The 20662-nt window shown below is 40.7% G+C and overlaps 1 protein-coding gene across 5 annotated transcripts in view; it reads left to right on the top strand.

Moving 5' to 3' along the window:
• The window catches only part of LOC131063583 (uncharacterized), a 252376-nt gene that overhangs the window by 150539 nt on the left and 81175 nt on the right, over positions 1–20662 (top strand). For all 5 annotated transcript variants that reach the window (XM_057997446.2, XM_057997445.2, XM_057997442.2 and 2 more), the window contains 2 exons: positions 10899–10958; positions 11178–11247. In XM_057997446.2, coding sequence (XP_057853429.1) covers positions 10899–10958; positions 11178–11247 — 130 coding nt within the window. The remainder of the gene's footprint in view (positions 1–10898; positions 10959–11177; positions 11248–20662) is intronic.

Genomic DNA, 20662 nt, shown 5'->3' with positions numbered 1-20662 from the left:
AGACCTGCTCTGTAAAATAGAACATCCACTCTTCAAAAAAGTTAGATTGGGGGAGTCCCATAACCCGGCTAAGCAAGGTGACCATATCTCCATGCTCATTGTGAAAGTCACTTCTGGGGGTCTTTTTCCCAATTCTAATACTGGGAGGCCTTCTCTCCTTATAGCATTCCTCGTTTATCAATGTCCTGCATTTAGCAGGGTTCATGTCATATGCAACTTGTGCTTCATCTATGGTTGTAACAATGGGGTTATTTGGGAAGGGGATGTCGAATGCGTCGCCAATGGCCTCAGGTGTGAAGTCAGCTAGGACCATATTCTCCAAAACTACTAATCTGGTCCTTGGTTGATAATGTCGAGCAGCCTCAACTACTAGCTCATAATTCTGCACTGATGGAGGAAATCCTACTGCCTGGGCGATACCACTTTCCATCATCCGCCTAGGCCTGCCATAGGCTTTAGGGAAATATACCCGGTCTCGAAAGTCCTGAATGTCTATATGGCCCAGGTTAGTATCGCCTATGTTTTCCCATATTCTCTGGACCTTTGACTCTCTCAGTCCTCCTCTCTGGTACTGGTATTTCATCTTCTCACCTTTGCAAGGGATGTCTGATTTAGAAGCCTGGGATGTTTCGGCTGCACCAGGTGTCTTTGAGGACTCTACCGCAGATTTAGGCATTTATCCTGCACAACTGGACGCGGATTACGAGACGAGATGAAGGAAACAAAACAGGTTAGCTAAAAGGGATACGTTAGTGCATAAGGATCAATGGAAAACCGAATTTGAAGAAAGGATGATACTTCAGCAAAAGAGCTTGATTAATTTGGACATGAAATATTATTAAGCTGTTTGATTAAAAATTTACTATTCGGCTACGGTTCAAGGACTTAGGCGTTGAATGATCGCTAAATTTGCACTTAGCCTTTAAGTTTAGTTTTTCAAAAAAAATGGATGAGGTTCAAAATTCCTTGAGTCTGAAATTTGCATTCTTGATTAACTTTTGGACAAACTCTGATTTTAACTGCTTTGCTTGACGCCTTTCAAACGGGAAAAGATGCGGTCTACGGGATTTAATCATTTAATCAATTTTGCATAAACACATCTAACCAATCTTGCATGCATTTTAAATGATTCCAAGGGAGACAAAGCGAGCTTACCTGGCAAATATGGTGTCAATCCGCACAAACCCAGCCTGCAGGGTTGGTTTCCTTGGGAAATTTGAAAATGCCCCTTCCTATGCCTTGCGTTTTTTGGAAAAAATGCACAGCTCGCGATTCACAAAAAAGGAATGACGCTGCCCTAAGTTTGAAATTTACCTTTCGATTTTGAAGTGGAATGGTAGGGTTTCTGCGATTGTGAAGTTTTAATGCTTGGACACTTTCTGATGTTCTACGCTGAAGTTTGGGGAAGCTTGTGGCCTCGTTGCAAGGTTTTTATACTTGGAAGTTCTGCGCTTTACCTTACGCTGTCGCCGAAAATAGGGTTTTCGGGCCTCTATGGATTTTGCAAGTTTTAACTTTTTCTCACATTCAACCTCCCTTTGGTGAAAATCGGCACTATGACCTCTTGCAAACCCTTTATACTCCGCGGTTTTTTCTCTGAATTTTTGCGATTATGGGTCTTTTGCAAGGATTAGTAGGTTTCGTGTATTTTCTTTGTGTCGCCGAAATTCGGCGTTCTACCTTATTTTGCAAGCTTCGGGCTTTGTAGCCTCTATGCAAACTCTTGAAAAAGCTTTGCGATTTTTGCGCCTAATGCAAACCCCTAAACTTCGCGATTTACCTTTATGTCATCGCCGAAAATGGGGTTTTCGGCTTCCACGATTTTCAAATTGCTGCGAACTTCGGCGATTTGGGTCTATTTGCAAAGTTTTTATACTTTAACATTTATGCACTTTTATGCCGAACTTCGGGGTTTTTGCCTTCTGCAAAAACTCTTGATACCTTTTAATTCTTTGCACTTTATGCCGAAGTTCGGCAATTTCGGAGCATTTTCAAACTTAAAAAAAGTTCGCGATTTTCACATTATCGCCGAAAATCGGGGGTTGTATGACCTTTTCAAAGTTTTTAAAACTTTAATCTTTTTGCATTTCATGCCGAAGTTCGGCGAAATACACTCTTGCAAACTTTTATTACTTTTTCACAATTTTCCCTATGTTGCGAATTTCAGGGGGGGTTTGCTTTCTTCGCAAACTTAAAAAACTTTGACATTTTACCCTTTATTGGCGAACTTCGGGGTTTTTTACACTTTTGCAAACCTTTATCACTCTTTTTAGCGAAAATCGAGGGTTTTAGAAGCTTTGCAAACTTTAAAAACTGTGACATTCTACCCCCCTTTGCAGAAGTTTGGTGATATTTAGTCTTTTTTAAACTTTTGACACTTCGCCATTTTACGCCTCAGTTGAATTTCGGTGATATTGGGAGTTTGGGCGTCTTTTGTAAAATTCAACTTTCTCTTTTGCATTTACCCCACTTGGCGAAATTCGGGCTTTCAATGTCTTTTGCCGGCTTTTAACTCTTTCTTCACTTGGGCGATTTTGCAAGTCAAAAAAAAGACATTTGCAAAGCTTCAGACTTAGGCGTTTTCACCAGTTTAAGCGATCTTTGAAATTTTAATACCTGAGCGTTAAACTCACCTTGCGGATTCCCAGGCTTACGCTTATGACAACATCGTCCCCTGGACTGATTATGGGCACTCAAAAAAGACGTGAGACACCCTGCGCAGAACTCAACAGGGCGAAGGTTAAAACCAAAAAGAGGGGGACCCTGTCGGGGACAGGGAGCGTGTGCAATGCACAACAGGCCTCCCATCAGGTTATAGGTGAATTGTGTGCCATCATGGGTTAGCTCTTAATACGTTGATGGGGTCGGGCATCAGTATGTCTCTTAGGACCCTCCATTATGATCCCCATGTCGGTGACTGGATCCTAAGACCAGTTGATCGAAGTATTGGAAATGTTGTCATTGATGTCAAATAGGTAAAGTCATGGAGATAATTTGTCATTGACGTCAAATGTAGAAAAGCAAGATTGTGGGATTGTTATAGATAATGGTTGATGTGTAACAGCATAGACATAGCATAGACAACATTAGAAGAAAAGGTTGCATCTACAATTCATATGGAACAATCAGATTGCGTAGGCATATGACAGTCGACTATGTCTTTGAACAGTGACCATTGATAACATTAATAATTTAATACTGAATCCTCATCAGTATCAGATCATATGACATTGCAGACAGATTGTATCATACAACAATCGTATCATATTTATGGATTGAAGACAGATTATCGTTGGTGATTAATTCCCAGCCAGTTTGACACAATATTCAGTTCGTATTTAGAGGCAGCAGTATCAGGCAAAAATTATTATAAAGGCGGTGATCATAATTGCTAAAGCTGCTATCAATATTTGATATGAGTAATTGCTTATGAGACGGGATAATAAATTTGAGTTTACTAATTAAACAAAAACAGTTGTTTATGAGGTGTCGACTTCTTATGGCAGCGCTCCATTACAATCAAATATTATTAAGGAAATATATGCAGAGGCGAAGCATATGTGGTGGCAGTTTGCATTTAAAAAGCAAATATATAAACCGGAAATTAAGAAAAAGAAAAGCAGCGATTGGAACAAAGTTTGAGTGCAAAAAGCTGATTACATGGAGGTACGAATAAATCACAAAAAGCTGATTACGTAGAGGTGTTAATAAAACACAAAAAGCTGAGACACAGATTTAAGAACTAATTATTACTTCCCAAGGTTGAATAAATACGATCATGGCAATACAGAACTATGGCTTCTTTTAGAATAATACGAAATGATAAGTTTTGGTCTCAGTAATATTCGTTTCTCACAGACAGAACAAACATAGAGAACACAGTGATTATAATCAGAGTCGATAAGTTATTTCAATGCAGAAAGCTTCGATTCTGATGTGGCATATGGTAATTATATAAGGCTTCGATTTGTTCAAGGTTCAGATATTATTCAAATAAAGAATCGAACACCAGAGAGAAGGTAATCATATGATGTAAGGGATGCGCTAAAAATTATATGATTGATATGTTAAACAGTTTAAAAAAGGGGGGTGCATTTAATTTGTTGTAGTTACTTGTTTATGTTAAACAGTAACCAAGTAAAGTGACTCTTCATTTTAAAAAGTCACGAAAGGGTGCATTTAATTTGTTACTTGTTTATGTTAAACAATAACCAAGTAAAGTGACTATTCATTGTAAAAATTACGATCTTTTATAAAAGGTTATCATCTAACTTAAGGGATACATCCCTTCATAAAAAGCATGATAAAATATATATATTGAATGTAAAAAATTGTAAGGGAACTGAGAGAATATATGAACAATCACGTATGTAGTGTGAAGAAGAATATAATGTGTGTGCTGTATGTGATAGAAAATGATGAAGAAATAAGTGATAGTAAGAAAACGGTAAGAAAAGAAGTATGCTGTGTATATGTGTTATGAAATAAATAATCATTTAGATACAGCTGAGTCTTAGAGGGCTGTAGATGAATACATTATATCATATCTGAGAAGGGATATATAAGTAGTTGATGAGAAGAAAATTATGTCATCATATAGCAGATTTATGATCAGCATTATAACAGTTTGAAGAAGGAAATTTGAGAAGAATAGAATCCATCATCTATTGAGACAGCAACATTGTCAAGATGGAAAATCAGATTTATGTGAAGTGGGTTGGTGCTCATGAATTCTGAAGTGGGAGTTGGTGCTCACAAAATTCAGAAGTGGGAGTTGGTGCTCACAAAAGCAGATTTGAGAGTTGGTGCTTCCAGTGGGTTGGTGCTCACAAATGTAGGGGTTGGTGCCTGTAGTAGGTTGGTGCCTATGAGCATTGTAAAAGAAGAATTATATAAAAGCATTAATTTGCCATGGTTTTCTCCTGCAAGGGTTTCCATGTATATACCTTGTGTTCTACTTGTGTTCATATTAGTTAGATCACATATGAATGTTGGTATGCAATGAATATATTAATGAGATAAGTTATATACTTGTGAATGAAGTTGAAAAAGTTTAAATTGGTAAAAATTGTTGTTATACTGATTCACACCCCCCCCCTCTTAGTATAACCGTGTGCTCCTCACGAAGGCAGGTGATCCTTTATGGCTTCATAGGCTTGATGTTGTATGCGATCCCCATAGTCAACTAATTGATCTGGAACTTGGGCGTACTCAAAGGTTTGGATTTGATGCAGATTGAGCCTAAAGTATTCTCTCCTACAAACCTCGAAATCATCTATGTAACTTGCCCAGTAATCCTCTATATTCATTTTATGCTTATAGTGGCGAGCATAAGCTTTCCGTCTTAGCAATGTAGGATCAAAGTTCTTTATGCAAGAATGCGTTTGCAGGCAATAAGACACCAATTCTTCAATTGATTGCTCGACCTGTGTGGGGTTTTTGAAGTATATGTCGTTATCCCTTATTGCCATTGGAAATGTGACCCCAACCATTTTCTTATCTCTAAGGACCTACCTAGCTGCATGTGCTTGCTCGGCAACCTCTAGGAGCACCATCTTATCAGTGGGATATCTCGGGAGCCAATAGGGAGTGCCTTCTAAGCCTGAGATTCTCAACTAAGAGAATCGGGGAAACTGAATATACCATGTTCCATATTTCCATATCAGCGCGATGGCCTGCCTGGATAACCTCTGCTGCAATCCCTCCTACATTGTCTTAACCATGCGCATGGTGAAGGCATCATTCATGCGCTCATATTGGTCTACTGCATAGGCTATGTTGTTCTTCTCCCTTTGACTTTTGTTGTAAAAATGCAACTAAGGGTAGCAGTCATATACCTTGATCTAATTTGGCCCGTTTCCAATGTCACCCAGGTGAATCAATCCCGACAGTCTAGGATTTCTTGTGAACATATATCATATAAGCGGACATTGTGAAATACCTTTTCTTTGCAAGTTGGACTAGCTACGTATGGATGTTGTCACTGATGATTTGGGCCCAGTCAAACCTGACCTTCCCTGAAAAGACCTCCTCTGTGAAGTAATACATCCATTCCTCAAACATATTGGAGTGAGGGAGTCTCATGACTCGGCTGAGTAGAGTAACCATGTCTCTGTACTCTTCGCTGATCTCACCTTGGTAGACATTCTTGAGGATCCTGGTGCTAGGGGATCTCTTTTCTTTAAACCAGTTTTCATTCATTTTGCCCTTGCACTAATTGGGATTCTGATCGTATATGACTTGAGACTCCTCCATTGTTATTGCGATTGCTTCCTCATGCAAGGGGATATCAAAAGTTTCTCCAATAGCCTCAGGAGTGAAATCCACCATCACTGTTCCGTTTGCAAGTACCACCCTGCTCTCCGACCGATAATGCTTGGAGCTTTCCACAGCAAGCTCATAATTTTGGATAGCCTGCGAGAATTCTGCTACCTGTGCAATTCCACTCTCTACCATCCTCTTCGCTCTCCAGTGGGCATTTGTTGCTATACTCTATCCTTGAACTATTGGATATCAACGTGCCCAAAATCAATGTCACCCACATTGTCCCAATTACTTTGGACCTTCGACTCCCACATCAACCCCTGATATTCATATTTCATCTTTTCCAACTTGCGGGGGTTATCGGCCTTGGATGTTTGGGATGTCCCTGGTGCGTCAGGTGCCTTAGAGGATTCAACCACCTTGTGAGGCGTCTACCCTGCACACCAGGATGTGAATTACGAGACGGTTTTAAGTGCATAAACGAGGTTAGCGGTGCCCAACAATGACATTAGCAATAAAATCATTGATGACATAAAACAACATAATGGCGAAGTTTTAAAGTTGTAACTTGCTGTTTTAGTTTTCAAATTTATTTCATGGCTGGGAATCTTGGTTTTGGCACGGTTCAAATTTAAAATCTGCTGGTTTTGAGTGCGTTTTGGATTTTCTTGAAACTTGTTAACTTATGGCATTCTGGATTTCATAGTTGTTTTCCAAACCTAAGGAGATTTTTCGGCATTTTGAGGGGTTTTTGAATTATGTTTTAGGTTTCTCAATTTTGTTTGTAATTCTCGAAATTTTCCCAGGTTGAGTTTGTGCAGTCTAGGGTTTTATTTGAGATGCAATTTCCAAAATATAAATCACCTACAAGGATCTGGTTAACCCTATCATTTGAATGCAGCATTATACCAACATTTCCAAGAAACATGGAACTTTACATATGCGAGTGAGTCATGAATGCATACCTGAAGTCAGACAAAATGCCCAAAATTGTGTGGATATCTAAGGGCCTCCAGTTTTGGCTTTGAACAAGGGCGATTGGGAAGGAAAAGAAAACTTCAAAACATCTGTGCTCTTATTCTTGTGGTTGAATGTCTTGCCTTGGGACAATGGATTTCCAGTTCAATGCAGCTGGAGATCTGATCCTTGACTTATATTCCTTTGTTTTTCTTCACATCTCACCTAACCTAGGGTATCCTCGACAAAATGGGAATTGGCATGATCTGCTTCTTCTATTTCTTCCTTAACACATATCGATTTGCCTTCCCTTATGCACTAGGCTCATCATCGGGATACTTTCAGTGATGACAGAAACGACTTGCACTGAATCGATCCCCCTCCCTTTACACAGACTATTTTTCTTGCATTTTGACCTTGAACTTGACCTTTCTAGGTTGTGCATTCTATGTACTAGGTGCTTCGACTTCTACACGTTTGCTTGGTGAAATTGCAAATGTTTTACCCTAATTGCTTCGACTTCTCTTCGCTACACCCCTTTGGCATATTTTTGGGATTTTCTCGGGAGTTGAAGAAGTTTTTAGAAGGCATTACACTCAGCGGAAGGAGAAGCAACGAGCGATGAAGTCAAATTTACTTCACGTTTGAAACGTTTCACATGCTGAAGGCACCATGATGCTAACCTCGGTCGTTTCTTTGGCGATTTCGGAGAATGAAGTGCCTTCCTTTTGTTCGATTAATTTAACTTGTTATTTGTTGATCTAAGGAGAAAGTTAGGTGACTTTGCGAAGAAATTTAAATACTCGCCCTTTTCCCTTTACTTTGTTTTGACTTGAGTTTGCACCCTTGAAGGGGAATTTTTGGTGATTGCAAGCGGAGTTGAAAAAGGAAACCCTCGATACCTTGCATAATTTATCCCTTTCAAATTCCTCTCTTTTATTCCACTTATTCATTTGCCATTTAGAGGGAAAACTTCGGTAAAATAGGGGAGAGATGCAAATAAAACGTTTTATATTTTAATAATTTTATGCCTTAGAGGATTCAACTTAAGTTCGTGCTCGAAAGGAAAAAGTTCTAGTAAAAAGAAAAGTGATTTTCTTTGAACCCCCCTTTTTTCCTTTTGCCTTTAACTTAACTCATTGTGTTTTAAAGAGGAAATTTAGGCACATTGGAATAAAAGTGCCAAATGTATTGCCTTTGCATTTTGAAACATCTCCCCTTTCGTTTGAAATGTTACTTAGCCTCCTAAGGGAAAAAAACTCTGCAGTGAGAGGCAAAAGTGCAAATATGCGCTTCTCTTTATTTTTACAGCTCGCCCTAAGGGGAATTTTCGGCACTTGAAGGATAAAGTGCCAAAAGAAATTTAAAACGTTTTCCCCTTCACTCTTGATTCACCTAATTTCGGGGAAAAGTTTGGCATTCGAAGGCTAAAGTGCAAAATGCGTGTTTTATGCTCTGAGGTACACAAGCCTACCGACTCCCCTTCCTTATCTGAAGCTTGATTTGCACATTGCTATGGCAGGGACCTCCTAGGAACTTAGACTTGACAAAATTTGGGAATTCTAGCTTGAACAATTCTTCATAAGTTTTATGGCATCCCCTGACCAGACTTTCTCTTTCTTTTGCATCTCACTTTTCCAACTAGACAAAATTCCTACTTAGGGCCTCGGTGAGGCAAACAATGAAAGGAGGTCCTTGTCAGCGATGGGGAGTGTGTGCAAGGCACAACATAAGCTTTATATGATATGAAAGCAAAGAAAGACCCTATAGAGTGGTTGTGGAATCATGGAGTTGAAATCCCTGAACTGCAATCATTTGCAATTAGATTTCTTTCACAAGTAGCCAACTCTACATCTTGTAAGATAAATTAGAGTACTTATGGTTTTATTTATTCACTAAAGGGGACTGATTAGGGTCAAATAAAGCAAAGAACCTAGTGTACATTCATAGCTCACTTCACCTTCTCTCTCATGTAGGTCTTGGATACAATGACAATCCTTCAACAAAACGGGATCAAATTTCAGTTGATGGAGAAGTTGTAGCCCTTGTGGATGAAGTGGTTAAAGCAAATGGCCTTATTGATTTACCCCTTGTTATTCTATCAACAGAGGAACTTGAGTTTGAGAGTGATGAGTATTTGGAGAGCATCATAGTTGAGGACCTTGATATGGATGATCATGGCATAGAAGTGTAGATGATAGATTTTTGTTTTTTTTGTTTTTGTTTGTGTATCAGCTTATCAAGATTTTTGAATTTTATTATGTAATGTAATCAGTTTGACACAATGACATTTGTCATTTGTGTACTTTAACTTCAAAGTTAATGTTAAACTCTATCACTTATCTTGTTTTGAATGTTCGATGTCATGATATTTTCAGATTTTCTATAAATTATTAAAATTATATTAAATTGACTTCTCCAAGTACCCCTATCTCCAATTTTGAAAAAATAGCTGTAGCGATACCAGTCTCCTGTACTAGTACGAGTATCCATTCCCTGGCAACCTTGTTAAGAAGACATGCATTTGTACAAAGTGATACTTTAAAACCTTTTATATATAGATACTGCAGTGGAGACAAACTAATGGTTAATTTTTTATTCTTTGTGCATAAGTTTATTGTTCAAGCTATCGTTGTGTGTGATGATTTTGTTATGCTATATGCATTTTTGTCAAATCCATGAAAATATTTCTATATGCATTTCAATTATTGAATACAAAATTACTAATAATTGTAGGCTTTGCTTCGTGATAATTGTCAGTTTGGGTTTTGTAGCTTTATACACAAACCTTGTGCTATCCAAATCTTCAATTCAGCTCTTGTATGCACATACTTTCTAGTGTCAGCAATTCAGCTAGGTGTGTCTGTGTGCATGTGCTTGTGTTCTGATAGGGAAACTTCTTCTTAGAGTCGTAAAAGGATATAAACCTCTTGTTTATGTGTAGATGAACTGCCAAATCTTTCTCTCATCCAAAACAGATGTGACAGATTAGTTTATTTTCTCACATATTGAAACCCACAAAAGCCAGTGTGATGTATATGTTGTAGAATTTGAAAGTTTGTCAATAAGCTAGTCTTCTGGGGTTTTAGTTTAGTTTTAATTATACAAGGGAGCTTCCCCTTCAAACTTGGAGAAAGGCTTTTTACATTGCAGGCTGTTCTACTTTGTGTTGTCTTAAAAAGGACAAATTAAAATTGCTAATAAAAGTCTAGCAGTCAAGACTCAAGACACACGGAGTGTGTGCTTATATTTCTTGTTTGATAATAATAGTGTGTAGAGGAGTGTGTCTTTATGTTTTCATCCAAATACTTGATATTTTTGGAGAGATAAATGAAAAACGTTATATTTTTCATTTTGAATGTGTTTATCTTTTCACTTTATATTGTGTATTTGCACTCTGATCAACTAAGTGGTTGATTGTTGTTCATTGACCGTCAACCATGCTGCCAAACACATATGAATACGATACATGAGGGTAATAATTTTGTTCGGAAACCTTTTGTACAATAACTGTTGTAGTTCTTGTTGTCATGAATTCCATTTTGATAGTTGATTCATCTTATTAAATAACCTGAAATTCCTTTTGTTTTTACCTCCTTACCAACATTGTATATGCTATCTCCTCACATGATCAATTTTGATTGGTTTGAGGAACTTGATGAATTTTATCTTGTCAGGTTGTTTCGCAAATATATTTTTGGGCAAGCTGATGAGGTTGAGTTGAAGTTTGTTAACAGGTACACCAATTGTCAAACTCATTTCCTGCTCATCAGCCTGTAGTTTTTTATGAATTTCTTTTGTGTGTATTATAGGCAATGCTTATCAATAGTTTTCTTAATTCTAATTTTCTGAGGCCACCTCATAAGGTTTTTGGATACTAAAAAAAAATTGAATTTTTTTTTTTGTTTTGGAAACATTATATTTTTGTGTGATGGAATAACTATATTCTTGTACAGGAGAAATAATGAAGATCTGACACTATTGGGTATTATATTGAATCAAGAGGTCAGGAGGTTGTCATCAGAGGTATACACATGTGAAGAATGATTTAATACGTAGCGCTAGCACTCGCACACATCTGTCAGATAAACTGGGGTCGAACATTAATATATTTTTCTTTCTATTGTTTTGCTTTTATTTATAGAATATGCCCATCTGAAACATTAAAATGGCTTGAGGGATTCAATAAACACAACTATTCCTCTGTTATGTTAGGAATAATAATTCTAAGATGTTTGCTAAAATGCTATTTATTTCAAGAAGATAGGTTCTTCCCTAGCAGAATTTTCTTAATATGAGATTTGGTTATAGTAGCTAATTATTTATAGGAAAATAACCATTCTTGACTAATGTGGAACAATAAAAATTCAGCTGGAAGTACAGTTGCAGTCCAAGGTCATTAGTATGATCCTTTAGTATTTCACCGGTGTCCAACTCAGCAGTTCACCTCAGACATTTCAAGATACAGATTGTGATGTAAATTTTCATATGCATGCATAATCATTTGATAAGTGCCACATTCAAAACAGCAGGAATAATAAAATCTAGACATCTGCTGAAACATTCAGGTTTCTCAACAATGTCCGACTTACCACTTCATCTTAGGCATTTCAAGCTATGGTTTGTGATGTAAATTTTCATATGCATGCATAATCACATGATAAACGTTTAAAACAATAATAACAATAAACTCTAGACATTTACTGATACTCATACAAGTTTTCTCTCATTGTGAGATTAATGGCAAAGGTATGTAATTGGATAAAGTCTACAAGACAGAGAAAGACAACACAGATACATGATGGTGTCAAAAGACACCTAAAGAATATATAACTGGAAACACAAACAGAAAAATGAAAGTGGCTGTAGATTACGGTATGAATAAGTAGGTGGTAGGAACATCCTCTTAATTATACACCTATGAAAACATTATGATAGTGTAGGCTGACCCATAAAGGCACATATCCCAATATAAATTACTTAAATATTTATGACAATAAGGATAACTCAATGTGGTTGTTACTATTGTTTTTATTATTTGTAATGTTTCTTTTGAAAAATATTTACAACCCTGATAGTATTTGAATATTAATCACTACTGAACAGAAGTAATGCAATCTCAGTATTTAATTCCAAAATCTTGCACTTCAAATTTCACAATAATGATAGAAATCTGCGAGCTCAGTAAGCTTTATGGCCAAAACCTCATGCAATCAATATTTAATGGTTTTTTTCACAAGCAATAGAGTATTTTCCTCAAGCCTAGCTCCTTTTATAATCACATGTTTGCTATGTTGAGACATGGACCAGCTAGGACTCGAACCTAGGACCTTCCATACGCTGCTGGAGTGCTCTACCACTGAGCTACTGGCCCCTCTTGGACCAGTCCATTGTTGGTCCGGGTGTGGCTTATTTTCAACACCAACACCCCCCCTTAAGCCACACCTCTCGTGTGCTTGGAGCTCCTAGCCTGGACTTGGCTCTGATACCATGTTGAGACATGGACCAGCTAGGACTCGAACCTAGGACCTTCCATACGCTGCTGGAGTGCTCTACCACTGAGCTACTGGCCCCTCTTGGACCAGTCCATCATCGGTCCGGGTGTGGCTTATTTTCAACACCAACACCCCCCCTTAAGCCACACCTCTCGTGTGCTTGGGGCTCCTAGCCTGGACCTGGCTCTGATACCATGTTGAGACATGGACGAGCTAGGACTCAAACCTAGGACCTTCCATACGCTGCTGGAGTGCTCTACCACTGAGCTACTGGCCCCTCTTGGACCAGTCCATCGTCGGTCCGGGTGTGGCGTATTTTCAACACCAACATGCTATTTTTAGCCCTCATTAAATCTTTAGAATTTAATATTTCAATTGGTCTTGTTGCCTTGGCCAAACTTTTATCATTATCTTAGGCCCTCGTTTAAACACACTTTATAACGTCAGTCATACTTTATAATGAAATATAATTTGCTTTTTTAATAGTTACTTTTTTGGCAACAAGGGGACATGACAGTTCGCTTTTCCCAAATATTGCTTGTCCTCAAGTGATGGTGATTTGGCCTATGAACTCCTCTTGATTGAACTACTATACAATTACTAGGATTTCAAATCAAACTTGGAAATTTGCAATTCCTAATCCTTAAAACTTCGTGTTACAATTGCCTTTTGTTGTTCCAGTCTGATATTGTCACGAGTTGAAGAATTTGAACCAAGAGGTATCTCTATATGTATCACAAAGAGTGAGTCATCTAAATTTGGTGGGATCTAAAAAGGATTGAAAACTATTCCCATCTTCCTATTTAAACCATTCTTCACATTGACCCAATTTTGTGTGTTTAGTCCTGTGAAGCCATCATTTTTGGTTCCCACCCCTTTGTGTCTTCCTCAGTCACTTTGTTTGTTGATCCATAATTCCTTGCAAAATTTTCTTAGTTGTGTCCAAATTTGTATTTGCAACTTCTAGCTTCCCTAGAAACTACTCTTCATAATAATTGATTTCACCATTAAGCTCCCATTGTGCTGAATGGGCTGAACTAAACTTCAAAGAGAGTTTGGTGACCCCTTTCCTTCATTTTATTATATGCAATTATGGCCTCCATTTTAGAGTTGGTGATTATATCTTTGTCTTTAATAAAATGTAGATATTTTGATTTAATTTTTACAACATATTCTTCACTACTTGCAAACCTACAAGAGTGACCATATGTTTAGTGTTGGCAACATTTGCTTTATTTGTTATGTTTTTCTTCTTTTCCTCAATCTGTGCCTTCTTCAAGATTAGAGTTAGCTCTTCAATAAGTCTTTTATGCCATCTAGATCCACTAGGACTTGCACCTCTTTCAATTTTTTCACTAACAATTGGTTCTTCCATTCATGTAGCTCTTCAGACCTTTGCTCAATATTTGCAAAATGACATTTCTTGGTTGCATAATCTAGCATCTTGACATTAGAAGGTCTTAAAATTGCTGGTAGATGCAACATGATGTTCAATATTTACTGATATATCTTTCTCTTTGTGAGAGTTCTCTACATGTTTAAGCTGATGTAATTCTGATCCTATAGATGTTTCATTAACAAGTGTTTTATGGATAGGAATTGCTATAATCTCATATGTTCCACTAAAGTTAACCACCCAAGGAGGGTCCTAAATTATTAGATTTTTTTTTGCCATGGGAGATTGCACTATTGCTTCTTGAGCATCGTAGGTTTGGCCATCAATTGCCTCCAAGTCATCATTATTCACATTCTCGAGAAGTGTCCTTTCCATGAGCAAATGTAACGATGACATCTTGAATTAGGATTGAACTAGCAGAATGAGTCTCTAACTCAATGCATGCCTCACTTCAAACTTAAATATTGGGTGTCTCAAAGTATCACCTAGATCCCATGCTCTTATTAATAGACAATTTTGGACTTGCATGATAGGTCCTATGTGCTCTTTGTAGCAAGTTGTTTCCTTTACGCATCCATCCTCATGATGATCAGAATCATGCAATGAGAACAAAACTTTGTTAGGGGTCAATAACACATGTTAGTTTATAGTTGGTTTGGGTGTTTATGTTTTGTTATGTATGAGTTGCTGAGAGGTTCCCGTGGGGTAGTTGGTAGTTAGTGTCGGTTGGCAACTTGGCCAACCGTCGAGTCTATATATGGTATGGATGGAACCTTGGCAGATTATGATTGTACTGGCATATTTGAGAAACCAATAAAGATATTATTATTCTGCCATAATTGTTCTATAATTGTTATTCATGCTTTAATATATGTTAATGTTATCGTGATATGAATTGTTGGTACGTGTGGAATATCTCTGTTTATCCGTGAGTTTACCAACCTCACCGTAAGGACTAAACATTTTGGCATCGTTGCCTGTACGAACCTGGAGATAACTATGGCTGCAGGCGGAAGGAATTAATGGGCCGACCATTCAACCAACAATTAACTGTCGTAGACAGTGACACACACGAAGAAAGTACCGCGGAAGAGGCACGAGAGGATCAGTTGACGACAGACTTGGTAGAGCTGTGGTACGTGTCGGTCACGCAGTACGTGGTGAACTCACCGTCAACACTCTCGTCTTTGATTTGCTCGGAAGTATTCCAAGGTTGCTCGCTAGAAATCTGATTGCACTCCAAGAACGAAGAGAGGAAACTGCACGAGAACTCCATCGGTGACAAGTACTCCAAAGGTACAAAGAGCGGAACCGTAGGGAGGAAGAGGAAAGGGATACAAGCCGACATCATACCCTCGGCACTTAATGCCCCTATGGCCAAACAAAGACAAACGTACCACTAGCACCGAGGGAGTAGACGAGGGAACCATGCGGAGATCCCTCCGCATAAAAGAACAGGTCGAGCGGAGACGACGGCTAAGGGAAGTTGCTGACTCAAGAAGCCCTGAGGAACATAGCAGAAGTCGGAGTTGTAGTCGGGAGAGACAAAGACCGTGTACGTGGATAGAGTTGGAGGAGGTCAAGAACTTGCTACTTCCAAACGTAGCGGAGGAAGATCTGGCCGACCAGGCCCCACACTCGACGTCAAGTGGAGAAGACTCTAGAGCCAAGTCGCAGAGCAGTCTGTTAGAGTATTCTGAACAAGGAGAGGAGGCGATATAGGATCAGCACAAAGAGATCGCCAATACTTTTGAAACTACATTATCTCGCATCAGGAATTTGTCCTTGACAGAGAAAACCAAAATAGGAGGGTCAGACCCAGAAACCTTGGGAAGGAGGGACTATAGGAGCGAGGGTGACCAGAGCCCTGCGAACAGGGGTCCAACCAGGTTAAACGTGTACGGTACCTTCCAGACACATAATACCTTCCGGGCATATAATAACTTCTAGGCGCTACATAAAACCCTCCAGATGAAAACAATGGCACACTCCAAAGAAACAAAAGCCTCCAAAATTCATGGGTGATGGGTCGGAGGTTCCCGTATGACATTGTAAGACATGCGTGACCATTTGGGAGGCAAATGGCCAAGACGACCAGGATTATTGGTTGAAGGCATTTCCGGCCACCTTCCGAGGAATAGCAATTGACTATCATACGAACCTGGATGCCTAGTATAAAACATCATGGAACAACTTGAAGAAGGCTTTCCAAGAGGAGTTTAAACTCCTACGGGATGACAATGAAATCGTGGCGGAAATTTACAATACCAAGCAGGGAAAAAGTGAAAGTGTGCTGGCCTATAACAGAAGGCTGAGGGAATTGCTCAACAAAATGGAGAACCAGCTGGCTAATGGCCTGAAGAAGGATGGTTTGTTGAAGGACTAGTACCGTCCCTCAAACGAAAGATGAAGGTGGTCCCTCCGCCCTCGTATGATGAAGCATACAACCGCACGATGGATATTGAGAGTGAAAATAAGACATCCCGAGGGAAGTGTCGGGTGAGTGATGGTGAGAGTATGGATGAAGACAGTGACGGGGAATCCAAGACCGTACAAGCACTTCGAAGGGAAATGATGAGGATGATAAAAGAACTAAAGGCTGACAAAGAAAATGGCAAGGAAGGGAAGGAACTATGGTGCACCGACTGTAAGACAAAAGGGCACACTAAGGGGAGTTGCCCTCGAAAAGCCTTCTGTGACATCTGCCAAGTAATAGGACATTCCATTAAGGAATGCCTGTACAACTTGAAAGCACATAGCACCCAAGTTCTCTATGCCCAACCCGACCAAGTCACACCGCCAGCGACACCTCCGAAGCCGGCAACAAACTCGAACGCCTCTTCTGGAGGGTACTGAAACAATCGACGGGGTAACAACAGGTCCAACAATAACATGCCGAGGAGTAGAATTCAATACGACGCAAAAGGACGACCCATGATCCAATGCCGGAAATGCAACGAATGGGGTCACTTTGCACGGGAATGTCAAAATGGAGATGACCCAGGGAGTTTGTTGTGCAAATGGTGCGGTTCGAGGAATCACGAGGACATAGAGTGTCCAAAGCAAAAAGGGGTGAATATGCTGGAGGTAAAAGAACTGGAGGAAGGTGTACTAGCCATCACAAGATTGCAAAACAAGAAAGCCATGTATCTTGACCCTCGCACGGAGAAGGAAAGACTCCAGGAAGCTAGGGCAGACATTGAATGTGTGATGGTAGAAGAATGGAGGGTCTTGCATCCGGCTGCCAGTACCCCACTTCGGTCGGGACCGCAAAAAACTATCATTAAGCATATGTTACAGACCACTATACCCGTACGGGTATCCGACCTCCTATAGACCATGTCGCAGTTGAGGATGGCCTTGACAAATGCAGTTGGTGACACCACCGTCGACTAGGAACGTCGAACGATGACAAAACCATCTAGTACGGATGCCATAGATCCTATGTTGCTCACTTAAGCATTGGACGGGAACCTGTTGTGGTAGAGATGGAGATAATGGGGCAAAAGCTCACAAACACCATTGTGGATGGCAGATCTGGAGTCAACGTGCTACTGGAAGAAACTTGGAGGGGTCTTGGCAAGCCTACCCTTTGGCCACCAACATTCCACCTCATCGGTGCGGATCAGCACGACATCAAACCCCTCGAGACTCTCATGGAACAAAAGGTGGTGATCGGGACACATCAATTCCTTCTGGACTTCATAGTCATTCCATTGGAGAGAAAAGCGTACAACGCCCTCCTCGGAAGGGGATGGCTGATCATGGATACAACCGCTAGGAAAGGGCCTCCATCATTCAGTTCCAGGGCTGCACAGTACGGGTTTCCTTCAAGGCTGAGGACTTCAGGAGGGTATTTGGTATACCCGAGAAAGTAGCATCTGCAGCAAAACCGGCCAAGAAGCTCACCAAAGAGAAAAATAAGTGGTTGTTGGACTTGGTGTGCAGAGATGACCTGACAAAAGAACAATGGAAGAGTACTTGGTCTGATAGTAGGGGATTGAAGCGTGCTCTTATTGCATCAGGAGAGTGGAGGATGTTGATGGACTTGGTGAAAAGTCGACTTACAGGGGCTAGCCATACATCCGATATAGCCATCTGGATGATAGGGTTGATGAATGGCATCAAGTGTGGTAAAGTTTACAATTGGGGACAACTTTTAGCTGAGAGGATTCATGATTTCCTTAAACTGGAGCAGAAAACATTTTATATGTGCCACCACGTCAGTAGTCTATTCTTGGATGCAATACGTTTACAGGTACCCCCAGACATGTGTGGTACTTTTGAACCACGCAACAGGGTGGAACCCAACAAACCATCCATGTACTATTATGCCCCCCTGGACACTCTTGTTGATACCATACAACCAGCAAAGAGGAGGAAACGGGACGTATTAATCGAGGTTGAAGAGGATAGTAGCATGGAAGATTCCGATGAGGAGGCTGAAGAAACTGAGGAGTAGGAGAGTGGAGATGAAGGATTCCGAATGGCACCACACACGGTCGAAGAAGAAGAAGAGGAAGCAGAATCACAATAATAGGAAGGGGAGGAGGAAGAGTAGCATGGAGGACTGCGAGCACAGTGGAAAAGCACGCAGGTGAAATTTACACCCCCCAAATTACCTCCTGCAGCGCACTTGGTACCGCATGAAGCACTCACAGTGGCCAACTCTGTAGGCGACGTAAGACTAGTAGGAGTGTTGTTTAGGAGAATTGATGAAGGAGAACCGCCAGCACAACGACGAGTGTCGCTGCCGCAGACCAGCCTGGCCGTACTCGAATCAAAAGTCGTACTAGCAGCAGAGCGTACCAGTAGGCCAACAGACCGTACGTGTAGTGACCTACGAGGCGTAGGAATGATGGACCGTGCAGTGGCAGAGAAGGTCGTACACCATAGTCCAGAGGTAGCAGTACAGGAGGTAGTTATACCAGAGGAAGCTGCGAAGACAGTCGTGCAGGAAGTAGTCGTACAAGAGATAGTTACTGGTACAACATGTACTAGTATGGAGGGGACTGTAGCAGTTGAGGGCAATACGGTACCAGCAGGGGGAAATGAGTTCGGGGATGTTCCGATGGCAGGAGGAGATGGTCTGGAGGAGTTGGCAGTACTGGACACATTGGCTGACGAGGATATAGATGCATCTCTGGACGGGTGGCTGGGACAGTTTGCACTCACACCTCACCTTCCCACTTCGCCCTCATCACACACCATGGCAATTGGACGGAGCAAGACACAACATAGGACCACTCTTATCATAGATCAGGATGAGATGATGTTTGCAGAGGAGCAGAACAGATCGACTAGAGGTGGTAGACATGACCCAAAGATCATTGATGTTGAGAAGAGTGGGTCTGGAGGACCACCGGCAGGTCTTCACCTCACCTCGCCAGACCCTAGAGATCCAGCAAGCTCGCTCCAACGGTTCCTTGGGGAGCTACAGGGGATCTCAGATATAGCACGAGGAATGGCACAGTTGACTGGACGGATGGATGTCAGCAACTCAGCTGATGCTGAGAAGCTGTTCCACTTCATGGCTTCCGGATGTGCGGAGGAGTTTGCTCGCCACTTTGAGCAGCAGGGGTGGCCAGACAGTAGTACGCCGGAGATGGTACAGGAGTGGACGTACATGCGACTGGTGGAGGGAGTGGGCACCTTGGGAGCCACCTTGCGCAATATGGAGGGATTGTTCCAGAATGTCTACCTACAGATGCAACAGAGTTAGATAGAGCAACAGACCCAACGGCTGTACGTAGCAAAATTGGAGGAGGAAGGGGAGAAGCGTGGGAAGTTAGCCGCAATAGAGAAGAACCTGAGGATTGAGCTGGAGACAAAGGTGACCACTTATGAGGCTCGTTGCAGCATGCGGGAGAAGGAGGCACAGGCGCTGGCAGCATAGGTGGTTGACCTTACTCTGCAGATGGAGCAAAAGGACAAAAAACTATTGGAGGCTACACACATGGTCAAGAAGGCACGGGAGTGGCAGCTGATTGCGGAGAAGAACCTCAGACTCCACACAGGGCAACAACCTTCTTCTTCGACCACGACAGGGACGCCTCCTCCCCCTCCTCAGTCTTAGTCTTTTGTTTTGTTATTCCAGCTCCTGTTGTCTTAGTCATCTGGAAGACGACTACTTTTTGGGGGGGGCTGATGTTAGGGGTCAATAACACATGTTAGTTTATAGTTGGTTTGGGTGTTTATATTTTGTTATGTATGAGTTGTTGAGAGGTTCCTGTGGGGTAGTTGGTAGTTAGTGACGATTGGCAACTTGGCCAACCGTCGAGTCTATATATGGTATGGATGGAACCTCGGCAGATTATGATTGTATTGGCATATTTGAGAATCCAATAAAGATATTATTATTCTGCCATAACTCTTCTATAATTGTTATTCATGCTTTAATATATGTTAATGTTATCTTGATATGAATTGTTGGCACGTGTGGAATACCTCTGTTTATCCGTGAGTTTACCAACCTCACCGGAAGGACTAAACAAGCTTCAAGTAGAATCAATAAAAAAGTCAGCATTCTCTTTTAGAACATACTTTTCAA

The sequence above is a fragment of the Cryptomeria japonica genome, chromosome 4 (genome assembly GCF_030272615.1).
Source record: "Cryptomeria japonica chromosome 4, Sugi_1.0, whole genome shotgun sequence".
In the NCBI taxonomy this organism is placed as follows: Eukaryota; Viridiplantae; Streptophyta; class Pinopsida; order Cupressales; family Cupressaceae; genus Cryptomeria; species Cryptomeria japonica.
The sequence above is the reverse complement of the archived record's forward strand: the minus strand, read 5'-3'. Positions and strand labels throughout refer to the sequence as shown.